At 41.2% G+C, this 27047-nt stretch overlaps 1 protein-coding gene across 1 annotated transcript; it reads left to right on the plus strand.

The window, feature by feature from the left end:
* Positions 1-107: 107 nt before the first annotated feature.
* LOC311033726 (copper-transporting ATPase 1-like) lies at positions 108-27047 on the plus strand. The gene is made up of 24 exons (XM_084041338.1): positions 108-371; positions 2348-2477; positions 5480-5996; positions 8060-8343; positions 8577-9105; positions 11420-11617; positions 12774-12937; positions 13805-13966; positions 14405-14481; positions 15124-15346; positions 15650-15883; positions 16540-16631; positions 16912-17039; positions 17620-17774; positions 18476-18610; positions 18955-19149; positions 19619-19801; positions 20965-21178; positions 21637-21783; positions 22216-22358; positions 23607-23810; positions 25372-25489; positions 26021-26123; positions 26439-27047. The coding sequence occupies exons 2-24, from the start codon at positions 2355-2357 to the stop codon at positions 26716-26718; spliced, it is 4608 nt and encodes a 1535-aa protein (XP_083897464.1). The 5' UTR covers positions 108-371; positions 2348-2354; the 3' UTR covers positions 26719-27047.

Here is a 27047-nt window from a genome sequence, read left to right on the forward strand (position 1 = left end):
CAGCCAATGTATATTTATAGGTTTAAAGTGCTCATGTGGCTTCTTCTGGGCTTGTTTTTATAGACCTGGTTGCTTATTTCTCTTACACAATCTGGCAACTCTGCTTATGGTTCCAGTCTGGTTGTGGGCATGAAGGGATCCAGGGAAGAACAGAGAGCTTTAACCACCTTGTTTATGTGTTAATCTATTATTTATTGTAGGGAAAATAACGCTTTAACGGTTTGTCAGTGTTTTATAGTATGTCCCTTATGTTTGTTTTCATTCCTGCTTTATAATGGAAGCTTTGGTAGGCTAATGTTAGCCTGTTAGCTTCTTAACCTGACTGTACTTACTGCAACGTTACCAGCAGAACTTCAAAACTATATATAAAGGTGAGAGTTATGGATCATTTTCAATCAATAACGTTTGTTTGTGGATTGATAACGTTATCAATACCATCTGTTATAGTTCATGTCAGCAGCTACTGACATTAATGTTACTGTAACATTAATACTATAGAACTGTATGTGCCAAGATATAAGTCTGCTTAAAACAGCTTAATTTATATTCTTCAGTGGTACTTTTACTTAAGTACATTTTGAATTCCGGACTTTTACTCGTTACAGAGTATTTCTACATTGCAGTATTGATACTTTTACTTAAGTGAACTACTTTTTCCACCTGTGCCATTATGAAAATCACTATAACAGCTTAATTTATATTCTTTCAATGTTCATTATTATGTGCAAATTATAGATACACGAATTACACTAAATACAACACTGAAATATTTGACAACCTTATCCATGTGGGTTAAAAATAATACATAGTTAAAATGTAATTATTATTGTAGAAAACTAAAGTATAGAGTTCAAAACGTGATAAAACCATAAAGTAAGTAAGTCTGTTGAAATAAGTGTGTTTCCATAAGTTTAGATATATTTAGTTTGCTGTTGTTGGGTTTTTGGTCACTTTTGCTTAAGTTTAGATAAAACGTTGATGAGGTCATTCTCTGTTACAAAATGATGAACTAAGACAAATAATACATGGTTAAAATGTCATTATCATTGTAGAAAACTAAAGGATAAAGTTCAAAACGTGATAAAACCATAAAGTATAAAAGTCTGTTGAAATAAGTGTGTTTCCATAAATTTAAATTTATTAAGTTTTGCTGTTGGATTTTTGGTCACTTTGCTGAAGTTTAGATAAAACGTTGATGAGGTCATGCTCTGTTACAAAATGATGAACAAAGACAAAGACAAGCTCATAAGTATGTCTTTGTTCATCATTTTGTAGATCAGTTATAACTGATCTATATATGGAATGAATAGAAACCAGTGCTATAATTACGTTTCTAGAGTTTGAAAGCCACACATTAGTCCTTATTGTGTAAATGTGTGTATTTAAAAACAACAACTTAGTAGTTACGACTTGGAACTACTTGAAAATGTTCTGCAGAAAATTTAGAAAATACATACTGCTGCTTCCATTCCTTGTCTTTTAAGTGACGTTTTAGATGTATTACATGTATCATATTTCTGGAATGATCTCTCTCTGAAGTTCTTCAAAGCCAGTACTGGGAATTTGTGACTGCAGTGTTGACAATTTTATTGACATGAAAAACAAATTCTGGTGCTTAAAATGTATTAAGCAACAGTGGACGATTATGTAATCCTTGTCACGTTATGCATATATTCTGAATAATCATATGCATTACTGAATCTTTAAGAGATTGACACTAATCTGTGATGTCTTGGAGACCTTGTTGAATTTGACTGAATATATGAATGCACCATTTTATTTTACAATGTTAGGAATAGGTGGTATATTACTGAATTACAAACAACTGCATCAGTGAGGTATGACTGTGTTACTTGTGTGGCCCTGTTGTTGTGGCTGGCTGTTTGCACAGCAGTATGAATTGGCAGACAATACCATTATCTCATTTCTATTTCCCCCTAATGTTGTGATTGTTTAAACAAATTGGCATCTCAAGGCTTCCAGAGAACAAGTGACTCTTCTTTCTTATGTATATGCCTGCCTTCTATTTGCACATTAGCATTTCACTTGGCACTGCTGCTAAAGATAGAAAGATATAGGATATTTCATACCTCTGCTTAAGCCTTAAGTGCACGTTTTGACACTGCTGCCATAAGATAAGATATTGTATCTGTATATTGTACCTGCACAATTTTGACACTGCTGCTTAAAGATAAGTAAATGCTGTTGTTGTATTGTATATTTATAATGTTAGAGCAGTTCGGTAGAACAAGTCCTACCAATACACTGCTTGTACTTATATATTGTAAGTGACGACATGTAAAACCCTTCTTCATTCTGGTTCTGTTTTTCCTCTTTGCCCTTGTAGACTAGTCATGATGACACAGAAAGTGAAGCTGTGCTCTGTGTCCCTGGACGTGGAGGGAATGACTTGTGGCTCCTGTGTCCAATCCATAGAGCAGCGTGTCAGAGGTTTGCCTGGAGTCATACATATAAAGGTGATTGGCAATAATCCCCCAACATTTAAATTACGCTGTTTAAGATTTACTATTAAATACCTCACTTAACCCATTAAGACCTGAGGCCGATAATATAATAATATCAGTGGTGCTCAAACTTTTTTGTGTCAAGGACCCCCAAAATTATATGTATTTGGTCGCGGACCCCCATCTGAAAATATGTTGTTCCAGGGAGGGACCTCCAGAAGCAAACATTGTTAAAGTATATATAATAAAAATATAGTTTTACAAATCGTTCTAAGTCAAGTGGATGGTTCTCACCAACTATAAAAAAAGATTACAATGGTGAACGATATAGTTATAGTTATCTTTATAGTTATAGTGCTCAGTGTGAATGGCACTTTACAGATGAACATCAGTTAGAGATTTATGATTGGTTTATCCAGATCAGAAAACTGTAACAAACAAATGAATAATTGCAAGTAGAAGAGATACCTTTCTTCTTAAAGCATATACATTTGTGCTTGGTTTAAAATCTTAAATGTGGCTTCATTTGGGACGGGTGAATAGTAAATTATTTGCTTTCCCACGCATCACTAGCATCAATTGGTGTATTGTTTGCATAGTTAATGTGTGTGGGTGTGCTTGTGAGAGAGTAGTATGTGTATGTGAGTGAGTGTAATCTAATCTGTATTGTTGTATTGTATGGTTGAGTGCTGTAGTTATTGTCTCTTCTTACTTTGTACTGCTGTAACCACCATGACTTTTCCCCCCACTGGGGGATTAATTAAGTATTATCATATCCGTAACGTATAAGAAACAGATGAGGCTTTACTTTAGCGACCATGGTGTGCCCGCACACATAATAGATCTGTTTTATTTTAAGCAGATGCAATGTGGAACTACACTTTTGACAGATTTGACAAATGGCCCGCTGGCTTGGAAGCACTATTTAAACGCTCTGGGCCTGGCCAGCAAAACACACATTCTACTTGCCCACTCTGGCCAGTTTTTCAGGAAATGCTGACTTTGGGCTACTTGTGACAATAAGAGTCACAAGTAGCTTAAGTCACCATTTCCTGAAAAAATGATTACCTTTAACCTAGTTTCCCTTTAATAACATCTTGTGAGATTTCAAAACAACTGCTCCAAAACAGGACGTAAAATTCCAGTGTGGCCTCAATGTTGTCTTAAACGCAGAAAATATCTTAACCACATTAACACAGCTTATATACCTGCTATTTCTTCCTATTTGTCGTATGGTCAAGCATATATATATGGAATTATGTAGGGCTTATGTGGTTAAGATCTCAGAAGGTTATTTTCAATCTATTTGGTTCTGGAAAGGTCCTTCCTTTTCTGAGGACAGTCAGCTTTAATTTGTCTCCGACTCATTCCCTCAGGGGAAGGCTGGTCTAATTGATGGTACACAGTCATCCATGTAACTGAGAGAGATCCCAGATTGAAATAAATGCGACCTGGCCTTTCCGTCATGCTGTGTTTCACCCCCAGGCAGGGGTCAAATGAGAAGATAACGTAATAGTGTGATCCTGGCAGAGCTCTGCCCTTTGCAGAATTCTGTTCCAGCAGATCAATATGCAGCCTGCATGCACAAGCAAACGTTGTTAGGGTTCCTTAACCCATGCAAACCAGGAACGCATCTGTGTAACCACTTTATCCATATTTGATACTTTGGCTATTCAAAAATAGCAGAGATTCAGCTATTTTTGAAAAATCATGAAAAGTTTTGGAAACCTTTGAATATATATTATTAAAGCGAACATTTGAACTCCAATCTTTGCTTCATGGGGGTCCCTGGAACTAAATATTTTGAGATGGGGGTCCGCGGCCAAATACATATCATTTTGGGGGTCCTTGACATGAAAAAGTTTGAGCACCACTGATATAGAAACTGCATTTTTCAAAAAATTGTAGGATTTTAGAAGACATTTGTAGAATCCCCACATGCAAAGATTTCAGTTACAAATGTTTGCTTAAAAAAAAAAATACTGTATTCAAAGATATTCAAAAATAGCAGATCTACAAGCTCGTAGCGCGGCATTCGGGCCGAGCTATGAGTTTGTATATCTGCTATTTTTGAATAGCCAAAGAAATCTAAAATGACATAGATGTGCTCCCGGCTTTAATGGGTTAAAAGAATCATTACCTCCATTTATGAGGATTGTTATTGTATGTGATGGGAAGGAGAGAATTGATTTCTGTTCTTTGGACAGTTTTCCCTTTCTCTACCAGGCCCTCAGCTCCCCCCCACACACACTGTCTGTGGTTTGTAACTGGTGGCTCAATCAGGTGACCCTCGTGAGTCCGTCACATGTTTCCTGCTTTACTGGAAAGAGAGAGTGTAGATGTAGATGGAAGTGGAGCAGGATGTGACCTTTGCAAGGCAGATGAACTCAGTCACCCTTTATTGTACAGCCGCTCTGGTCAACAGGACAGCTGTATGTTGAGGCATATCACACTGGTAGCTGAAATAACCTGCCTCTCCTTTGTCTGATAACCAGTTTTTCTCTGATTTCAGCCAGGTGTCTGATCTAGCATAAATAAAGCAGTAGACTGCCCTTGTTCAATTAGTCAAATGTCTATTTAGGCAATGACAGTGGTGGAAAGTAACTCATTACATTTACTCAAGTACTGTACTTATGTACAATTATAAGGTACTTTTACTTTACTTGAGTATTTCCAATTCTCAATACTTTTACTTCTACTCCACTACAACTCAGAGGCAAATATTGTACTTTTACTCCTACAATTATTTGAAAACTTTACTAGTTACTTTGTAGATTTGAATTATTATATACAAAACATACATTAACATTTAAGCCCACTTAATCTTAATCTAAACTTTGGCTATTTGAAAATAGCTGATCCTTTTCTTAAAGTCTATCCTCATTTCATTGTTTTATGATTTAATGGCATCCACATCGACAACAATCTCACATGTATGGTTCTAGCAAAATGGTAGTTGAAAATGGATTTATTTATTGTTTTTATCTCTGACGTTACTTGTTATTATGTCGCAGGTGTCCTTAGAGATGAAGAATGCAACCGTCATATTTGACCTCAGCTTGCAGAGCCCAGAGTCCCTGTCGGAGGCCATCGACGACATGGGCTTTGAATGCAGCCTATCAGAGTCCACCGTGGCCACGCCGGTCGCCACAGACACCCGGCCGCTACCCACGACAGGCCTGACCGCAGAAGGCCAACAGGAAGCCCTGACCAGGCTGTCCCAGGTTCAGGGAGTGCTCGACGTCAGGGAGAGCCAGGACCCGAGGGGGCTCAGTGTCACGTTTGTCCCCTCCTTGACGTCTGAACTGCAGCTGGGAGAGGTGGTGGCCTGCGTGGGGACGTCTCCGGACGCCCCCGTGGATGGCGTCGCCCCCCAGAAAGCCCCAACGTCACCCTCGTCTCCCGGCACGGCGGGAGCAGGAGGAGGGGCAGCTCTGTTGAAGCTTCGCGTCGAGGGAATGACCTGCCACTCCTGCACCACTACCATCGAGGGGAAGATCGGAAAGCTGAAAGGAGTTCAGAAGATCAAAGGTGTGGTTGTCTGTTTCACAAGCTCGTGGATTCAAGTTCTCAGTCGCCACAACGGATTTCAGTCATTTGGATTCCATAAAGGCCAGCACGTCTTTTCTCAAATGTACAAGCTCACACACCTGCAACGCGTTGTGACTGTGAGCTAGATCTGCTATGTTCGGTGCACCACAGAACGTGCAACCTTATATAAATCAGGCATAACCCTAGCCCTTGTGCCTTACAGTAATTATAGATATTAAATGTTACTATTTTAATTGCTCAAACTAGCAATAGAATATATGTCAGAAGCGTCTTCCATAAACAATAATGGCCTTGGATAATACCAGTACCAAAAAGAAAAATACTAAAACATCATAATTGTTTCCTAAACAATTTGTTTAGAAAACAAAGCACCGGTGTGCCCCTTTCACACCGTTTCATAAAACGCAGATTGAAACTTGGCCTAAAAAAAATTCAATCTTTCATTTTAATCCATTTAAGCGGCACAGTGATACATTACCGACTCCTTCCCTGAAGTGGTAATGGATTTGGAGACATGAACATGTCTTCCTACAGCACTTGTGTCTTCATTCTGCATGTCACCGTTTCCGCAGCTTTGCCTCAGGGAGATTGTTTGCAAGGATTTGATTGTGACTCATGAAATCCTTTAATCTCAGCCCTATTATCGGGAGTGACATGTTATTTATAGGGCTATTTGACTGTAGGGCTGTTGGGTGTAGCACCACTATCATTGCACATGTACTGGCTGTCCTAGATTTTTATTGCATGTAACGTCTTTTTTTTGCTTTATAGACCAGTTACATCTTCTTTTAGTGAATTTAGTGAATTTAGTGTATTGTACCTTGAACGTCAAATTCAGAATCATCAAGTATGAGGTTCATTTAAAGAACCCTCTTTGGCAACTCCATTTTAACCATGTCAGATTCATTGAAAACACCTGTCCGTGGTTCAGTGGTGAGTAGTGGTGACTGAATATTGTTTGAGGGGGCTGTGCTTTTTCAATTACTTTTAATAAAGACATTAGATAAATAAATGAAGCAAGTAATTGAGAAAACACGACCCCTTACCCATCAGGACAATATCATTCACCAGAACGAAGGACGTGTGTTTTCAATTAGTTGAACATGGTTAAAATGGAGTTTGAAGTTACAATGGGTTTATATAGGAAGGGGTTGTGTCAGATCAAATTAATATCACATTTTTAAATATTGATTCAAGCAACTTAAAAAGTGTCTGGCTTGCTCACAAAAGCTATAGTAGACTTTAAAATGACCTCTGCGGTGTTTTAAAGTGAATATGAGAAATATGAGTGGGAGAGGGAGAGAAAGTTCAGCTGGCTTGAATATGATGCAGCTAAAAATGAGATGTCATATCTGTAGATCATTGACAACATACAGTACAGTATGCAGACATGTAAGTTAAATAGAGAAAAGATAACGTAGGACCTATAGTCTACTCGCTAGGGTTATGTACAGCAGTGTGTATGATAATGACATGTCATGTCAGCATTGACTTGCCATCATACAACGGTGAAAATAGCCGATCCACAAGCTCACAGCATGTCACAATACAACGTGTTTTGAGCTTGTAGCTCGGCTTTTTCTGAACGACACCATCATATGATGAGGTATAAATGAGATTCTGACGTGTACAGAAATAATCAGTTCTGCTAAATCAGCCCATATTGTGTAACTGATAAACTGAAGCACAAATGTATATGCTGTGTTTTATGCCAGCGTAATCCCAATGCAGGGCTATCAGTACAGTAGCCAACGCCTAACATTCTATCTCCTGACAGTGACAGGCAAGCAGAAAGTGCATTTTAGAAAATACTACTAGAAAATTCCTTTTTTGAAAATACAGCATCTAGTAGTAGCTAGTTGTAGTTGATATCACGATGCGACGTGTTGTGAGCTAAGATCTAATTTGATATGATTGTCACAATATTGAGCTACAGTATTTGGTCAAAAATATTGTGATATTAATTTTGTCCGTATCGCCCAGCTCTACTGGAAACTCCTTATTGTTGTAGGTGTATAATTCATCTTTTCTTGTGTACATAGTTGCTTTAGAGTCTCAGGAAGCTACCGTCGTCTACCTGCCTTACCTCACCACCACCCAGACCATCGTCGACCAGATCGCGGTCGCCGGCTTCAAGGCCTCCGTCAAGTCCAAGCCCCGCCCCTTGCAGCTGTCCCCCGCCGAGCTGGAACGCTTGGTCAGCTATCAGCGGTCGCCGGCCGTCTCTCCCACGGGCGAGACCTCAGAAGAAGAGACGGAGGACTCGGCCATGGCTACACTCAGGGTGACGGGCATGCACTGCCACTCCTGTGTGGTCAACATCCAGGTAGGGCTAGCCGCTTTTTGTGATTGACTTGTGATTGTCGTACAATGTGTCGCGCAAAAATAGCTCACAAGGCGTCTCCATGTGACGTGGTGTGACCTTGTAGATGACATATTTCTGCTATTTTAAAAAAGCATTTTGAAAGAAAAAACCTATCTATTAAAAAATCATTATCAACAATTTTTCTATTCTATTAAATCAATTATTTCGATTAACTGTTGCACCCCTACATCTAGGACAACGTGTCAACGCTGCCAGGCGTCTCCTCTGTGGTCGTCTCCCTGGAGAAGGAGATGGCGTCCATCTGCTATGACCCCCAGATGATCACCGTGCCTCTGCTTCAGCAGGCCATCGAGGCACTTCCACCGGGGAGCTTCAAGACCCTGCCCTGGGAGTCCCAGGCTCCCAGTGTCCCCGCTGAGTCCACGTCGTCACCCTCCTCCCCACTTCTGTCTCCACAGGTAGCCCCCCAGCCCTGTTTCAGCCCGCCCCTGGTGGCTGTGGCCCCCCAGGCCCAACTCACAGCCCCCCAGCCCTGTTTCAACCAGCCCCTGGTGGCTGTAGCTCATGTCCACATCGAGGGAATGACCTGTGGCTCGTGCGTCCAGTCCATCGAGGGCATGATCTCCCAGAGGAGCGGAGTGAGGTCGGCCCAGGTGTCTCTGGCCAATCACAAAGGGACGTTTGAGTACGACCCTCTACTCACCACCCCAGAGGAGTTGAGAGAAGCCATAGAGGACATGGGCTTCGATGCCTTCCTGCCTGGTGAGGAAATGGAAAGCTTAGTTCAACAACCTGTAGAGCCAGACGGATGCCGATCAAGAAGTGCTAAACTTTCTAAACAATTTGAAAAACGTATTTGCTTAGAAGTTTCTACTTGAGAACATAAAATGTATAAGCACACGAATAAATAGGAATAAACACAAATACACATAAACTGAACTTTATTTCATTTGACCATTTAAATCATAGTAAAAAAATCCAAAATAGCTGATCAACACAACACATTGTGTTGTGACGCGATGTGAGCTTGTACATCTTTTTTTTTATATTTGTGAAAACCTTTGAAAATGACATGGCCAAAATAGGGATGTCCGGTTGAAAGTGGATACAAATGGGATGCATCAGCTGCATGATTGCCAATGCCTTTGTCGTCAAAAAGTCAGATAGTGGCCGATACAATAGCCACACCGATATATCGGTTGGGCTCCAATAGCTACTTTCTGTTACAATACTATAGAGACAACAGCAGGGTCATTGTACAGACAGCGTGTTTAGCCTACGTCCCAGTTGACTAAAGACAGGAATTTAAAGTACACATTTCATCTTTGCAACTCAGCTGGACTGGAGGAACCGGTCCCACTCTAATTAGCCCCCTTTATGCCAGCCTGCCATTAACCACTTAAACCCCATCGCTGCGACGCGTTGTGAGCCTGTCGATCAGCTATTTTCAGCGAAAGCTTTCCCCACAATAACAAAAAAACTAAAAATACACTAGCACAGAGCTCTGAGGGACTCAACCATATGGGGTTTAAGTGGTTAACCTGTCTACAGTAGGGTGAATCACATTGTAATTGGAGAACACTAATACAAACATGGTTCTATTGTTCTGTAGCCAAGATAGAACTCACACAGATTTAATCATACAACCCAGCTCTGAAGGTGGTCAGCGACGCATTCAACCACATAATAATAATAATAATAATAATAATAATAAATATTGTATAAATGAAATGCATCATTTGAGCACCTGACATTTTATACAGAAACACATCATAAAAGCTCAGATTGTTAGAATTATTCTTTAAAAGGGTACCTTATTAACAATGACTCATATGATGGGGATGGTTGTATTTCTTCTAAAGGTATGAATAGGAAGAGATTGAGCGCAGACTAGAGAATTGTATTTTGCGTGATACAGTTACAGTAAAGCCAGATCTGATTTCATGTTGTTTATCCAGGAAGCCTTTTAATGTCAGGTGTGACTGTAACCCATCTGAATAATCTGAGACACAGTCTGTATACAGAAAGTGTACTGTATGTTGATGCCAGCAGGGTGTAAATGAGACCTCCAGCACATTTACTTTTTCTCATAGTGGGGGAATGGCCTCCTAACAATGAAAGAATTACAAAAACGGAAGCTCCTGCATTAAATCATTTATTAAATCTATGAAGCAGTGCATAGTTCTTAAGCCACTTTCAACCTGGCATCCCGATTTTGGGCATGTCATTAAAGGTGAAAATTGTCATGTTAGGAACTTGTAGATCAGCTTTTTTTCGGCATATGAAGAACTATAAATTAGGGCTTAAGTGGTTATAAAAGTAATGAACACTAAAACTGCTTGTCGATATACAAACTACTAGATCTCTTCTTTCCTGTGTGTCGTATTGTTGATCAGTCTTTTTTGTGTTCCTTGCTCTGAATGTGCTTGCTGAACCTTGCACTGCTTAACAATAGCTTTAATAAATAGTTTTGCTTTTAGCATTAACGCTTCCATTCTTGTTTTCTCACAATGCGACAGTTAACACATTGCCTGCCAGAGTTTTTTCAGATTTTTAGCTGTTGCCTGCCAGGGTTTTGCCATGTTTTTGGTACCTGTTCGCGTAGCCACAGATTTTTTTCCTCCAGTATGATTGATCCCCAGATGGTTTCTAATCACAGATGAGATTCAGGTGTGGTTTCACAAATGTCAACGAGGTCATTTTGACCTCGTTGACATGTTTGGTTGATGTTTCAATATAGCTCAAAAGCAGTAGTTTTAAACCAAAAAACAAAGTGAATTGTTTGTCCGTTTGAATTTTAACATTGAAGTGAATGGAGCAGCAAATCTTCGAACATTTTTAGTTCCTATTCTGTTCATAATTCGACAAGGGTTGAAATTATAAAAAAATGCAAAAAAAAAAAAAAAAATTTTTTTTTGAAATTTTTTTTTTTTTTTTCCCTTTTTTCCAAAGACGTATATATACGTCATTGGCAGGCAACAGCTGATTTCTAAATGACGTATATATACGTCTTAGGCAGGCAATGTGTTAAAGGTTGAGTGGATTCTAACTCCCAGGATGTTTTCGCTGTGTACAGAGACCAACTCCCTGCTGCCTGCACCAAAAAGAAGCTCGGTGTCATCGAGCCCATCAGCACCTGTGAAGGAACCGGAGCTGGACAGCGACCCGGAGAAAAGCCCCGCCAGCAGTAATTCCAAATGCTTCATTCAGATAGGAGGCATGACCTGCGCCTCCTGTGTCGCCAACATTGAACGCAACCTTAAAAATGAAGCCGGTGGGTGAACCATTTTTAACTTGGTATTAAACCCATGGTAAAAGTACTTTGTGCAGTACCCATTATCATTGTCCTTGGATGCCAGTCTATGACATCAATCCTAAATTGGCATAAAAACAGGTGTCAACATTATTAATGGCTCGCTGGCCCAGAGGACATTTTAACTGTCCGGGCCAGCAGAACACACCTGGCACTTTGGGCATCTAATTTCCTGCGGTACTGGTGTTTTGTAATGATTTTTGTGAAATCAGTAATTACCATTAAAAACATAGCGTTATGAGAGCCCAATGTCATTTGGATCAAAAAGACGTTTGCTGGGAGATTACAGCTCGCTCCCACAATCTGCGTTTGTTCACGTCCACTCCAGCCTGCACGCAGTCACAGATGTGGTATTTCTTTCATCCTTTCCAATTGTAAAATGTTTTTAAAACCACTGGTAACCGGTCAAACGCCGGGCAAAAAAACAGATTACAAAGAAAAGAAGGTCACCGGAAGATTTAAGGGAGAGTGACAGGCAGTAGTAGTGGAAGAGAGAAAGTTTCGACTGTTGGAGTTGGCTTGAATATGATGCAGCAAAAAATTATATGTATGTCAGATCTGTAGATCATTGACAACATATGCAGACAAGTACGTTAAATAGATAAACGATCACGTGTACTCGCTAGGGTAATGACACAGCAGTCTATGATAAAGACTTGTCATGTCAGCGATGACTTGCCGTCATACAACGGTGAACATTGCCGATGTACAAGCTCACAACACATCATAATGTGACATGTTTTGAGATATATGCTGTGTTTATGGCACCATAATCCCAATGCAGGGCTATCAGTACAGCAGCCAACGCTTAACATTATATTTCTATCTCCTGACAGTGACAGGCAAAGCAGAAAGTGCATTATAAACAATGCCACTAGATATTTCACCCGTGTCCCAATCACAATGGGGTATGTTTTAGAAGGATCAAGATATCATTATTTTATTAGTAATTTAATAATGAACACGACACGTTGTGAGCTTGTAGATTGGTTATTTTTGGAGAAGAGTCCTGGGGGACCCCGGTCAACGAAGCAAATGGGGTTTAAGTGGTTAATGCATCACAGCATGCAAAGACAATACATTTTCATATAACCTTTAAATTGGTCATGTTGTGCAGGTGTGTACTCTGTACTTGTGGCGCTGATGGCCAGTAAAGCGGAGGTGCGTTACAACCCGGATGTCATCGACCCGCTGAAGGTCGCTGAGTGTGTGAGAGAGCTGGGCTTCACCGCATCCGTCATGGAGAACTATGAGGACTCTGATGGAAGTCTGGAACTAGTGGTGAGTGAACAGCATTGATGACCACAGTTACACGGCGGCCATTATGCTCTCACGTCAAACACTGCATGTGTCAATTCAAGTGAAGGGAGAGGGCTTGTGCCGCATTGTGAGCTTGTAGATCGGCTGATTTCGGCGAAGGTATTTAGTGTAGAGAGAAAAGGGGAGGGGACCTGGTAGGTCAACTATGTATAGTGTTTAAGTGGGTGAAAATCTAGAATGAGCACCCTACTGTGCATTTAGATTTGTTAGTGGCATATCTGCCGGTGGTTGAATCCCCATTAATCACATATTTACAAACCAGTTTGCTGTCTTCTTCAGATGGTTTGGACACCCCACATCTTTGTTCTCCAGAGATGGAGAACGGAGATGTGTTGGTTAGTTTATGTTAGCAATGGTAGAATAAAGGTGTTTGTCTGTGTAAAAAAAAAAGAAGAAACATAATAGAATAAACTGGGAGACGTTATGAGAAAAGAGAATGAATGTTGGTGGGCAGATGGAGACACAGGACACACACGTATGCACAAGCACCCACCGGTGACGGGGCAAGAGGTGTGCTCGGTTTTGTTCCCGCAACATCCTGTTTTGGTCGCACTGGAAAAATTGTTTGCGCTCAAGCAAATTGTGTCAAAACCATAATGTTGTTATATTGCCACAGTTTAAATGTTCTTTGACATTAAGTGAGTCGCTGCCACGTCCCCTCTTGGGCAGCTTGTGTCATACAGCTATTTGTGACCTATCAAAAGACGCTACCAACACCAGTTGATTTTTTTAGATGGGTCTGTGACACAAGCAGTCCGCTTTGTTGACAGAGAAGAGCTTTTACATTTGTCATTTACTTGGTTGCCTCCCTTCTTCTTCTTCATTCAGGTCCGGGGAATGACCTGCGCATCTTGTGTTCACAAAATTGAATCCAACCTCATGAAAGAGAAGGGAATTATCTATGCCTCTGTTGCCCTGGCAACCAACAAAGCCCACATTAAGTATGATCCTGAGGTGACGGGCCCAAGAGACGTCATCAAACTGATAGAGGTATTCATTTATCCTTACTTCATGTCTGGGTGATATTTATACTAGGGCTGGGCAATATATCCATATTATATAGATATGGTGATATGAGACTAGATATCGTCTGGGATTTTGCATATTTTGATATGGCAAAATTGTAGTTTATTTTTGTTTTAACCACTTTAACCACCTTATTTTATACTTTGAAGAGGTTTTAAATATATAAATATTTTCACTATTTTTGAGCAATCTTTTTTTTATTAAAAATGAAGTTGATCTTGTCACAATCGGATATTATTTTCACAATATTGATATTGAGGTATTTGGTCTGAAATATTGTGATATTTTCTATATTTTTGTCCTTATGGCCCAGCCCTACTATATTTATACAACTTGTATGAGAAGAAGATGACACATTTAAGTGTGTGATGACAGATGAGATGACAGTGTGACTGTTGACAGAATCTGGGCTTTGAAGCATCTCTGGTGAAGAGGGACCGCACTGGGAGTCACCTGGACCACAGCACAGAGATACATCAGTAAGAACCATTCCCTTTTAGTTGCCAATGAAATCTCACGTCCCTTTTTAAACCAATAGGGTTACAATTTGTTCCGTATTTTCATAAACATTCCCTGCACATGTCTGTCACACACACATCAGCACTGAGGTAATATCCCGTATATATATATAATATACCGTTGGGCCAATCAGTGCCAAATTTCTTCTGTGTGTGTGTGTGTGTGCGTCTGTCCCAGTGTTGATTTTTCAACTAAACATTTTCGTCGACTATCTTTTTTTCACTGACGAGAATGAAATAAAAAGTAAGCTACGATGACTAAAACTAAGACTAAATATTTTGACAATTTGTCAACAAATACAAACTAGACTAAAATGTTAGGGAGGAACTAGTGGAGAAGAGATCCAGTAGAACTAAAAGACAAGTCATTTTATGTTTGGTCCCCTCTGAAAATAGCTGCGTTGTAAGATTGTAGATCAGCTATTTTCAGCATGCAACCAAGTGTAAAAGTTTAGTTGACTAAATCAACTGTAGATTTAGTCGACTATAATCTTATTAGAAAACTAAAACGTTTCAGATGACTAAAATATGACTAAAACTAAATGGAATTGTATTCAAAAGTCAACATTTCGTAAAGCACAATGGTCCCTCTCTTGACCCCAGATGGAGGAAGTCGTTCCTGGTGAGTTTTGTGTTCTGCGTGCCGGTGATGGGGATGATGATGTACATGATGATCGTGGACCACCAGATAAGCACGTCCCACCATCACAACGCCACGGCGGAGGACCGCGTCCTCTACCACTCCACCATGTTCCTGGAGAGACAGCTGCTCCCAGGGCTGTCCATCATGAACCTGCTCTCCTTCCTGTTCTGTGTGCCTGTGCAGGTATGTCTCATTAGGGCTGCAACTATCAACTATTTTGTTGGTGATTATACTATCGATTACTTTTTTTAATCAAATAATCAGCACATCTTTTTATTCTTTGTTTGATTTTTGTATGACTCAAAATGTTTTTTTCGTTTTTTATAATCAACTAAATTGATTAGTCTGATTAACCACTTCAATCCCCTTTTTTCTGTAACGATAATGCTCTGGAAGAGGCAATAATAAATCCCCATTCTCTCTGTGTGTGTGTGTGTGTGTGTGTGTGTGTGTGTGTGTCATCCCTGCCTTCTCCTCTCTCCTCAGGTGATTGGAGGCCGTTACTTTTACATTCAAGCGTATAAAGCGGTCAAGCATCGGTCAGCCAACATGGACGTGCTCATTGTTCTGGCCACGACCATCGCCTTCACCTACTCGGTGGTCATCCTCCTGGTGGCCATGGTGGAGAAGGCAAAGATCAACCCAATCACCTTCTTCGACACGCCGCCCATGCTGTTTGTCTTCATCTCCCTGGGACGCTGGCTGGAGCAGATAGCAAAGGTACGCCTACCGCACACAAATATTATCAGGAGCTTTATCCAGCAAAAATCCAAAATCAATGTGTCTATATAATATGGCTGCAAATATTGATTATCTTCTCAGAGATTATTATATTGATAGCTTTTTCGAATAATTGAGAAAAGGGTTTATTTTTTATTTTTGTATAACGAATTGACATGGAAAATTCTACAATTCTTCTACAACAGTGTCGTGCAAAAATGCTTGTAGATTGGTCAGAATCGAATGAATTAGTTTAATTAACTGTTGCACCCCGAGTGTGTGTGTGTGTGTGTGTGTGTGTGTGTGTGTGTGTGTGTGTGTGTGTGTGTGTGTGTGTGTGTGTGTTAGAGCTGGCCAATATGTTGCTTAAGTGTTATGCTTGTTATTGATAAAAACATATTCATATGATTTGATGTCTAAATATTGTAATGATAGAATTGTAATAATTGAGCATTCAATATATTTCCAAAGTGTGGTCCCTTATCCCACTGAATCTTATACTTCATTTAATGTTCAAAATGTACAAATACAGAATAGCTTATTGGCTGTGATTCATAAACAGTGTTACAAAAGACCTTATTGGCTGTGGTTCATAAACAGTGTTACAAAAGACCTTGTTGGCTGTGATTCATAAACAGTGTGTGTCTCTCATTCAGAGCAAGACGTCAGAAGCTCTGTCCAAGCTGATGTCACTGCAGGCCACTGAAGCCACCGTGGTCACTCTCAACAGTGACCGTTCTGTTCTCAGGTACAGTGAGTGCACTGTGTTCTCTGAAAGTACCTCTCATATTTCATGTTGAAATGATGATCAGAATAACTTGTAGATGTTTGCAGTGAATACATCTCAAGTTTAATCTCGGGTACAGTACATTGAAGGACCGGTAGAGCATAAACAAACCACCCCATGTTAGAAATACTTTCATTTACTTTTCATTGTATTGTAAAGAGCAGTGTAGAAATGAAAGATACTTTGCACCGTGTCTGAATTCCTTAGTGATAAATGTATGCCCTGTGACAATGTGTTCCAGTGAGGAGCAGGTGGATGTAGAACTGGTTCAGAGGGGTGACGTGGTGAAGGTGGTTCCTGGTGGAAAGTTCCCAGTCGACGGACGGGTCATCGAGGGTCATTCCATGGCCGACGAGTCTCTAATCACAGGTTGGATCAGACCTGTGTTCATTTGTACTGTATCTCTAGAAGATCCCATGTGTCATGTTTAGGCTAAACAAACATTTCTTCATTCATGCACGCTTCAATTGTCAAGCTAGCCCGTAAGATAACTCCTGTCAATAAACACTTGTTACAAAACCAATACCATTTACAGCTAGCTACTATACTGTAGCTAGGTGGTCAAGTCCCTCGTCATTTGACATGTAAAACACACAACTTTACTCTCATCATGAGTTGTTTTTAATGTGTTTCTACAGAGGTTACAGTTACTTTAACTCTTACAGACTAACTGATTAAATAGCCTTTAACCAACACTTTGATTTAAACTTTGGTGTTGCGATGAGGGGGAGCCCTTCATTTCTGATGTTGAGTAACAAAACAACATTTCTTAAAAACAATGGCAGTTAAATCAATAAGGTTGCTGAGAAAAGCCAATAAAATAATTCAGTCTTATTGTATGTACAGTATGAGTACTGCAAACGACCCTCTCCCTTTTACCCAGAACACTTGAATGCTGTTTTCCACTGTCCTCTGGTGTGTTGTAACGATGTGTGACCTGTGCCGCTAGGTGAGGCCATGCCGGTGACAAAGAAGCCGGGTAGTACGGTGATCGCTGGCTCCATCAACCAGAACGGCTCTCTGTTGATCAGCGCTACCCACGTCGGCATGGATACCACGCTGTCGCAGATCGTCAAACTGGTGGAGGAGGCTCAGACTTCAAAGGCAAGTCATCATGAGTTTTTTTTAAGGAGGTGGTCTTGCAGCTAACTGATGCTGATACTCAGGCTTAAGGTCTTTACACACCAAGGGCGTGATGAATAAATGATATAGTGATATGTGTTTTTGTTGTAAATTAATGCCCTACTTCATCCAACTATATATTGTCACACAAAAGTAGCAAAATAGCCGATCTGCAAGCTCACAAATATAGATATCACCTTTACCATCATCGAATGAAGTATGGGAACGTTGGCATTATAAATTCTACTGTTTAGGCTCCTGTCCAGCAGTGTGCAGATAAGATCATTATTAGCCTACTGTTTAGGCTCCTGTCCAGCAGTGTGCAGATAAGATCATTATTATTCTGCTGTTTAGGCTCCTATCCAGCAGTATTGACCTTTTATTTATTCAGGGAAGACCATTGAGAGCAAGCTCTGTTTTTCAAGGACGCCCTGAATACAACAACATGATCACAGCATATACAAAAAAACAATAACATTTTAAACAAAGTGCAATATAATGAACAATATTAAAAAAACGTCATAATGCAGATACATAAGGGCTACACAAAGCAGGTGCAGTCCTAATGTAATGCATCCTCAAGTAGTACCCTATATGTCTATAGAGTTACTTATTCTACTGTTTAGGCTCCTTATACAACAGAATGCAGATAAAATCATTATTATGTTTTGTCTCCTTTTTAGGCTCCCATCCAGCAGTATGCAGACAAGATCAGCGGTTACTTCGTCCCCTTCATCGTGGTGGTCTCTGTCCTCACTCTGCTGGCTTGGATCCTCATCGGCTTCGTGGACTTTCCTCTGGTTGAGAAGTACTTCCCTGTGAGTCTGAGCTTCATTCCAGCTCTTCAAAGACTACTGCACCCCCACCTTATATGCCTTATGTACACAAGACATAAGAGAACACCTTGAACCACCTTGAAATCTAGGACCATTTGATAAAATAAACCACTTGTGATCACTTAATATGAAGTATAAAAGTTGTGTGCCTCACCCCCAATCTCCTCTTCCTTATTTTGTTATCAGGTCTGATTGATGCCTAAATGTAATTTCAAATTTAAATATTGAGGGAAAAATGTGCACCCTTTTTTTATCATCATGTGTTATTTGTTAGATTGCCTGTATATTCCTTCCTGATGCTGAGAGTGACTCTTTCTGTCCTGCAGGGTTATGACAAGAGCATATCCAAGGCGGAGGCAGTGATTCGTTTCGCCTTCCAGGCCTCCATCACGGTGTTATGCATCGCCTGTCCCTGTTCACTTGGCTTGGCGACCCCCACAGCTGTCATGGTTGGGACGGGCGTCGGGGCCCAGAACGGCATTCTGATCAAGGGAGGAGAGCCACTGGAGATGGCCCATAAGGTGAGCCAGAACCGCTAGGAGCTGTCATACACCCTTATGGAATTCATAGATTCACAAGTCAGTGTCTAAACACTTCAATCTCCCACCTTTCGTTGCTAAAACTAAGTGGAAACAGTTAGAGAGTTAAAAAATAACTGCATTGCAGAGCCAATCCAAAGTCTATAGGGCGGTCCTGCATTTTGGGGCGGTGATACGATTAGTTTACAAAACTGTGCGTACATTTGTCAGTGGCCATTCTCGGACTGTGGCTTTTTTCAGTGAAGAGATTTGGTGTAGAGGGAAATACTAGTGGATGTAGATTAGAGCCCTGGGGGACCCTTCCTGATCAAATAAGGTTTAAGGTTAAGCTTTTTGTTAGACCATCATGCTAGTCTTCATATTTGTTCCTTATTAAATGTCACAAATGAAGTCCTTAAAACGCTCCAATGTGTTTGTGTTTATATGTGGTTGTTTTATTATCTGCATGCAGGTCCGGTGTGTAGTGTTTGATAAGACTGGGACCATTACATACGGCGCTCCTAAGGTCATTCAGATGAAGATGGTTGTGGAGGGGAACAAGATGCCGCGCTCACGCCTCCTGGCCGTAGTGGGGACTGCTGAGAACAACAGCGAACACCCCCTGGGGGCGGCCATCACCAAATACTGCAAACAGGTCAGTCCACTCAGTACTGACGTCTCAAATTCTGTCTGTATCTCCATGTTTCTTTTGAAAATGTTGAACATTTCTAGACGGGCGTACAATGGACAAAAACAAGTATTGTGTATAAATCTGATTTCAGATCTTGACGAGAACGGGAATAATACCCAGTGTGTTGGCAAGATGCCTGATGCAAGCACCTTAACCTTACTTTTTTCATAAAAGTTCATAAAATTGGCAGGTATTGGTGAAATGATTTAAAATGAATAATCAGTGAATTGATCAACTGAAAACAAATTCAAGTAATAAAATAAATATTTAAAAAAATCATATCATCTGTTAAGTGAAATTTCTATTATGTGCTATTTACGGTACAACTGCTGGGTAAACAATGAGTGATTTCAACATGTCTGTTCAGGTTCAGATAACTTGTGATAAGCAAGTTATCTTACTTATTCTGGTCTTAAATCTAAAATGTAGACCATAAAAAGTAATTGAAGATTATCATTATAAGATTATGCATTTCTTGTTAGTCCTTCGCTTGCGGAAAATGACAGAGACTTCACAATGTGTTGTGGGTGTGTAGATGACTGATGAGGCCGATACTCACACAGAGATATGACTGATTGCAGTGAGGGCAGGTGATGGTTGGGGGCTGGCTAGGTGAGGGGGAGGAAGGGGTTCTGCTTTTGCAGAGAGCTGTCATTCTGTTCGGCTGGGTGGAGGCTGCGCTTCTCCAACTCTGCTACACCACGCTTGATTTGAAACGGGGTTGTTGTGAGTCAGTCTCCCAGCTCTCTGGATAGGACCACAATAGAAACAAGTCCCCAGGACGTATAGCCTAAATATCTGACTGCACGGTGCGCTGTTTACATTTCTGACTAATAAAGTATTCAATCAATCAATCAATCAAAACCACAGCTTTTGAGAGTGGCCTTTAGGGTGTCCTTATAGTAGCATTGCCGCTGGCCGCCGCATGAGCGCTTGCCATGGTACAGTTTGCCATACAGCAGTTTTTTTGGCATCATTATATAATATGATTATGTATTTACTATTTAGACTAAAGTAATCACTTAAATTCATTGAAGAAATAATCGACAATAAGTTGGTAGTTGCAGCTCTAGGCCTGTGTGTGACCCATGTGTCTTTTGCTGAATGTGTTTCTGTGTTGTTGGCAGGAGTTGGGCACAGAGTCTCTGGGGTCGTGTACAGACTTCCAGTCGGTGCCGGGCTGTGGGATCAAATGTCTGGTCAGCAACACGGAGTCCCTGCTGAGACAGGAGGACAGCGACAGCGAGGACAACAACCAGAGGAACGGCATCCTCATCCACATCGCCGACTCCAGAACCTCCACGGGCTCCCATCCGCTTATCATGGACCCACAGCCACTCGGTATGTTGGGGCATGTACAGTAGTCCTGGGGATGTTGTTGTAGTCATTGTAGTCACACTGAACACGGTACAAAGATGTAAATTGGAACGTAGATTATCTATTGATCATCTGACGATCGTGTGTGTGCTTGGTTTACTATACTTTGGGAGCCAAATATCCCCACAAATATATTAGAATTTGAGAAATAGACATTGTGAGAACAATTTTCCTGGACCTCACAAGAGAAATTGTTGTTTTATGGTTAATACATTTTTTGGGGGAGGTAACAATTAGGAGGTAACAATTAGGAAAAGATTCCGTTTGGAAGTTAGGATTAGGCATTTGGAGGTTAGGTTTAGGGGTTGGGGTAGTATAACTCAGGTGTTAGGGTTAAATTTGTAAAAAATGCATTTTCTTTTCATTACTGTCCTAAAACATCGCAAGTATAGTAATACCGACGTGTTTGTGGTGTTGCACAGCCCTGGTCCAGTCAGCCTCCTATGTGGTTCTGATCGGGAACAGAGAGTGGATGAGGAGGAACGGCCTCCAGATCACAGCCGACGTGGACGAGGCCATGATAGAACACGAGCGAAGAGGACGCACTGCGGTCCTGGTGGCTGTGGACAGTGAGTCAACCTTTATCACATACCCTGTGGTGTATGGCTGTGGAATTAACCCAAATGATATATATATGATGTATATATGTTTAGAACCAATAACCGAATTGTAACAGAATAATCGAGAAGCACGTTTTTTTTAACCCATCAAGACCTGAGGCCGATACTACAAAAGTTTTATATCAGCCATATCAGTGGTTCTCAAACTTTTTAATGTCAAGGCCCCCAGAAAGATAAGATTTAAGTTACAAATGTTCGCTTAAAAAAATATGTATTCAAAGATTTGCAAAAATTGCGCTATGAGCTTGTATATCTGCTATTTTTTAATAGCCAAAGAAATCTAAAATGACACAGATGCTTTCCCAGTCAAAATGGGAAGCAATACCATTAAAACATTAAAACACCTACCGAGATAGAAACGTTCCCTTCTTGCCCTTGCAGGTCTGCTGTGTGCCATGATCGCCATAGCAGACACGGTGAAGCCGGAGGCGGAGCTGGCCGTGCACACTCTGACCAACATGGGTCTGGAGGTTATTCTGATGACGGGTGACAACAGCAAGACGGCCCGCGCCATCGCTGCTCAGGTACCACAAAGGAAACACCACAACATTATCATCACAAGATTTAGGCTCTGTTCACGCTTGGCAGCCCAAATCCCATTTGGCCCTATCCAGATTGTTAAAAAATATATATATATTATGTTGAATAGCAAAATATCACATAAAAACAAATGTTTGCTTATCGGATTTGAATCACAATCCTAGGTGCTTTGGAATGTGATTGAAGTCTGATTTCTAAAGATGTGCCACAGTCTGAACCCTCGGACACTGGAGACGCATTGTGAGCTTGTTGATCGGCTATTTCCAGCGAGTGAAACTGTCGTAAATGAAGCATTAACTCAATGCCTACGACAGTACGTCGTTTACCACCGCAACCAATGCAGATAGGTCGATGACGTCTGATACACAAATTCGTTGTGATCACTCCTAAAGACTGTTTGAGAAACAAATTGCATCTGCCTGAAGTCTGAACAAAGCCCTACATGGTTTCAAACCCAGCTAGTTCCAAACTCTACACCATCTGATGTAGCTGAGAGACGATACAATTAAAAACAGGACAGTTGTATCGACTCGTGATGAGAGTAAAGATGTGTTTTACATGCCAAATGACGAGGGACTTGACTGTGGAGTTGTTTTAGCTAGCTGTAACTGGTATTGGCTAACAAGTGTTTATTGACAGCACTTATCTTACAAGCTAGCGTGACTGTTGAAGCAGGCACGAATGAAGAAGGTTGTTTGTTTAGCCAAAACAATATGTCAATATCAACTGGCCTTGCCAGTTGATATTGACACATGACACATGAGAACTTCTAGTTGCCGTAAGTTTAAATATACAGCCTGCTCATAAACGGATGAATGAGAATATACATGTAACTTAACCACATGAACCCTAGTGTGACCAATCCACTAGCTCATTGTGAGCTTATAGATGGGCTGTTTTCGGCAGAGATTTGGTGAAGAGGGAAAAAAGGAGTCGAACCAAGTATAGAGGCCTGGGGACCCCAGTCAAATAAGTATAGGGTTTAAGTGGTTGAAGGGGGTGTAAGTGGTGTTTTTGTAAAAAATAATAATAATAATAATTATCAAACCAGGAGAGAGAAAGAACCCCACAAACATAATTGATCAGCTTCTGTTTTACAGTGTGACAGTTCCAATTTTGCCTGCTCTTTTTTTCTATCACTTAAAATCTTTTTTTCCCCCTATATCCCATATGAGTTTCTCTCTCCTGATTGGATAACATTGGTATCCCATCATGTGTTGTGCTGCACACAGGTGGGCATCAGGAAGGTGTTTGCCGAGGTGTTGCCATCCCACAAAGTGGCCAAGGTGGAGCAGCTGCAGCAGGCAGGGAAGAGAGTGGCCATGGTGGGGGACGGCGTCAACGACTCGCCAGCTCTGGCCATGGCCGACGTGGGCATCGCCATTGGAACGGGCACGGACGTGGCCATAGAGGCTGCCGACGTGGTTCTGATCCGGGTGAGAGTCCCCTGTGTGACCAGTCACCAACTGCTGTCTAGGCTCGTTTTGAATGTATTAATTTATCAGACTAGTAATTATAAGGACAATGTCTTTTTTTCTTTGTCATCTTACCATTACTACAATCATTTGATTGTTGTAAAAAAGAAAAATCACTTCTACAACTTCAATTGACTAAATCGATTAGTATTATATTAACCACTTATTTCATATTTCATCACGCTAAACTAGCCGTCACGCTAAATTAGAACATTTTCACTTAATAATGTGAAATAGAAAATGGAAAGAAATAGTAATTCCAGGTTGAAAGTGTTAAACTTGTAACAATCGACCTTTTACTCTTAAGGGAAAATTATTAACTAAAAGGAAAATCAACAGGATCGGCAGGATTTTAACTTAAGTACTTTATTCAAGCCACAAAATAATAACTACCATTACAAAAATGGCAAAACAAATAATATACTCAGGGCTTTAAACCACTTCTGTCCCTATCTCTTTCCCTACTAAACAAACAAACACACAAAACAACAACCCAAATGTTCCTCTCACGAACCCCTCACATCTCAGATTCACCCGTGAACAATATATTAAGTGCCAGCTTCAGTTATACAGTCAGAGCGCTGCACGGTCAGTCGCTCATTCGCTTTGTCAAACAATAACAAACAACTCCTCTTTATGATCCGAACGGCCTCTCGTGGGGCACGGTCTCGAGAGTGTCTATTGTCTTTATATCCTAACGAACATGTAAACGGTCTTCCGCACAAACGGTCCAAATAATAACTAAAGTTCGGGCGGGGTACCCCTGATTTGTAATCCACAAAGAAACTTAGATGCTTGGGTTTGCCTCACCGCTGGCCTCGGCTCCTCCCGACTCCAACACCGGCCGGCGGCACGTTCACGAACACCGCAGCGTCCGTTCCCCACGGCAACAACGGTAGGCTCCTTCCTCCGTGAGTCCGCTGGGTTCGAATATTCTTTGTCGTTGGCTGCAGTTCACTATTACTAACTTTGTTAGTTCAACTATAAACTGGCGCCTCGGAGGAGATCTCCTCTTTTCCTCTCCTGTCGCCTCTGCTACACAGGTTAGTGTGATCTGAGCTCTGCGCGCACCACACCCTCTATTTGTCAAGTAGAGTGTGGTATCAATCACTCAATCACCCCAGTGATCAGACCCATTACCCCTCACGTGAATAGGAAATGTTCATATATTTCACAGTGTCCAACATGTTACATATCACACGTATATAATAACATGCATAGATAGATCAGATGTCACATATCAATCAGACATAATAACACCCATAGATCAAGCAGATAATTATAATAAATATAATGTGCATTTTGTCACAAACTGTTGCAGACCATTTGACTCTATTCTAAATACATTTCGTCACCCAATTATCACGAGCGCTTTCTGTCAAATGGAGGTGGTCAATCCTCCAATAGGGCTTCTATTCTGTCTGTTATTGGATGAGAGTTGGTACCTTTATATAAATTACATATTTTTATTTGATCAGCATCTTCATCTAAACGTTGCTTCCCTTTCCCCACCGTGTGTCAGAATGACTTGCTGGACGTGGTCGCCAGTATCGATCTGTCCAAGAAAACAGTCAAGAGGATCAGAATCAACTTCGTCTTTGCTCTCATATACAACCTGGTTGGCATTCCCATCGCTGCAGGTAGGTGGCAGCAGGACACACATTGTCATGTTTGTTTGGAGATGTAGTCACATGGTTGACTGTGTTCACTGGTGGAAAGTAACTAAGTACATATACTCAACCATTTTGGTACTTTTACTTTACTTGAGTATGTACATTTTTCAATGCTTAATAGTTCTACTCCATTGCATCTCAGAGGCAAATATTGTACTTTGTACTCCACTACAATTATATGAAAACTATATTATTATCTATTCAAAAATAGCCGATCCGCAGCTCAACGTTTTGTGAGCTTGTACATTTTGAAAATGTTTGAAATGCTTTTACATTTAGAGTACAGGACTTTTACTCTGAGAATATCCACATTGTGGTATTTCTACTTTTACTTGAGTAAAAATCGGGAGTGCTTCTTGCAGCACTGACTGTGTTTTGTCATTGTGTGTGTGTGTGTGTGTGTGTGTGTGTGTGTGTGTGTGTGTGTGTGTGTGTGTGTGTGTGTGTGTGTGTGTGTGTGTGTGTGTGTGTGTGTGTGCGTGTGCGTGTGTGTGTCAGGTGTTTTCATGCCCATTGGCCTGGTGTTACAGCCCTGGATGGGCTCTGCTGCCATGGCTCTGTCGTCAGTCTCAGTAGTTATGTCTTCTCTCCTACTCAAATGGTAAGACTGGATAGAAACCAGTGGTTCAACGCATACAGAGTCTATACTTCCACCCTGTAAATGTATTTTAAAATGTCTTTAAAATATGGAACAGTTTAAACCTGTTAACACTATTTTATACTTAAGCCATTATATATATTATAAGCTAACTTATATATTTGCTTATGTATTTGCTGGCCTGGACCGTGGCTTAGCGGTCCAGGCACCTAGGCTCAAATATTTTGAGATGGGGGTCCGCGACCAAATACATATGATTTTGGGGGTCTTTGACATGAAAAAGTTTGAGAACCACTGCTCCATGCTTCCTCCACACAGTTACACGAAGCCCAGTGCCGAGAAGCTGGAGTCCCAGCTATGCGGCGGCCCCAGGAGGCAGGGCAGCCTGTCCGACGTCAGCGTTCACATTGGCATCGGCGAGCTCCGCCGCCCCTCCCCCAAGCTCAGCCTGCTGGACCGCATCATCAACTACAGCCAGGCCTCCATCAACTCCATGCGCTCCGACAAGCACTCCCTCAACAGCATGGCGCTCAGCGAGGCCGACAAGCACTCTCTGCTGGTGGGGGGCGGAGCCCTGTGCGACGAGGAGTTCGTCTGAGCAAGCCAGCCCGAGGGCCAGGTCAGGCTGGTCGAAGCCGGTTCTGTTCTGGGGCCTTTTGTACTGTATGCTACGCTAAGCTAACCTGATCTAGGGGAGGGGGTGGGGGGGGACGAGAGGTTTTAATGGTCTTGTCTGTATCTAGTGCAGGAAAGCCCTCCGGGGCAGAAGCTTTTCTCTGTAGCGATGATCCTCTAACGACATGCACTTCAGACAATGCTGGAAGTCACGTGCACACAGCGCGTTTCTGGTCTACCGCTGTCCTCAGGGGGAGGGGACGATGTAGCAGAGTGTGGCGCGGGTCCAGTGGTTCCCAACCCTTAGTCGGA

This window comes from Gymnoscopelus microlampas (assembly GCF_963454915.1).
Source record: "Gymnoscopelus microlampas genome assembly, chromosome: 18".
NCBI classification, from domain to species: Eukaryota; Metazoa; Chordata; class Actinopteri; order Myctophiformes; family Myctophidae; genus Gymnoscopelus; species Gymnoscopelus microlampas.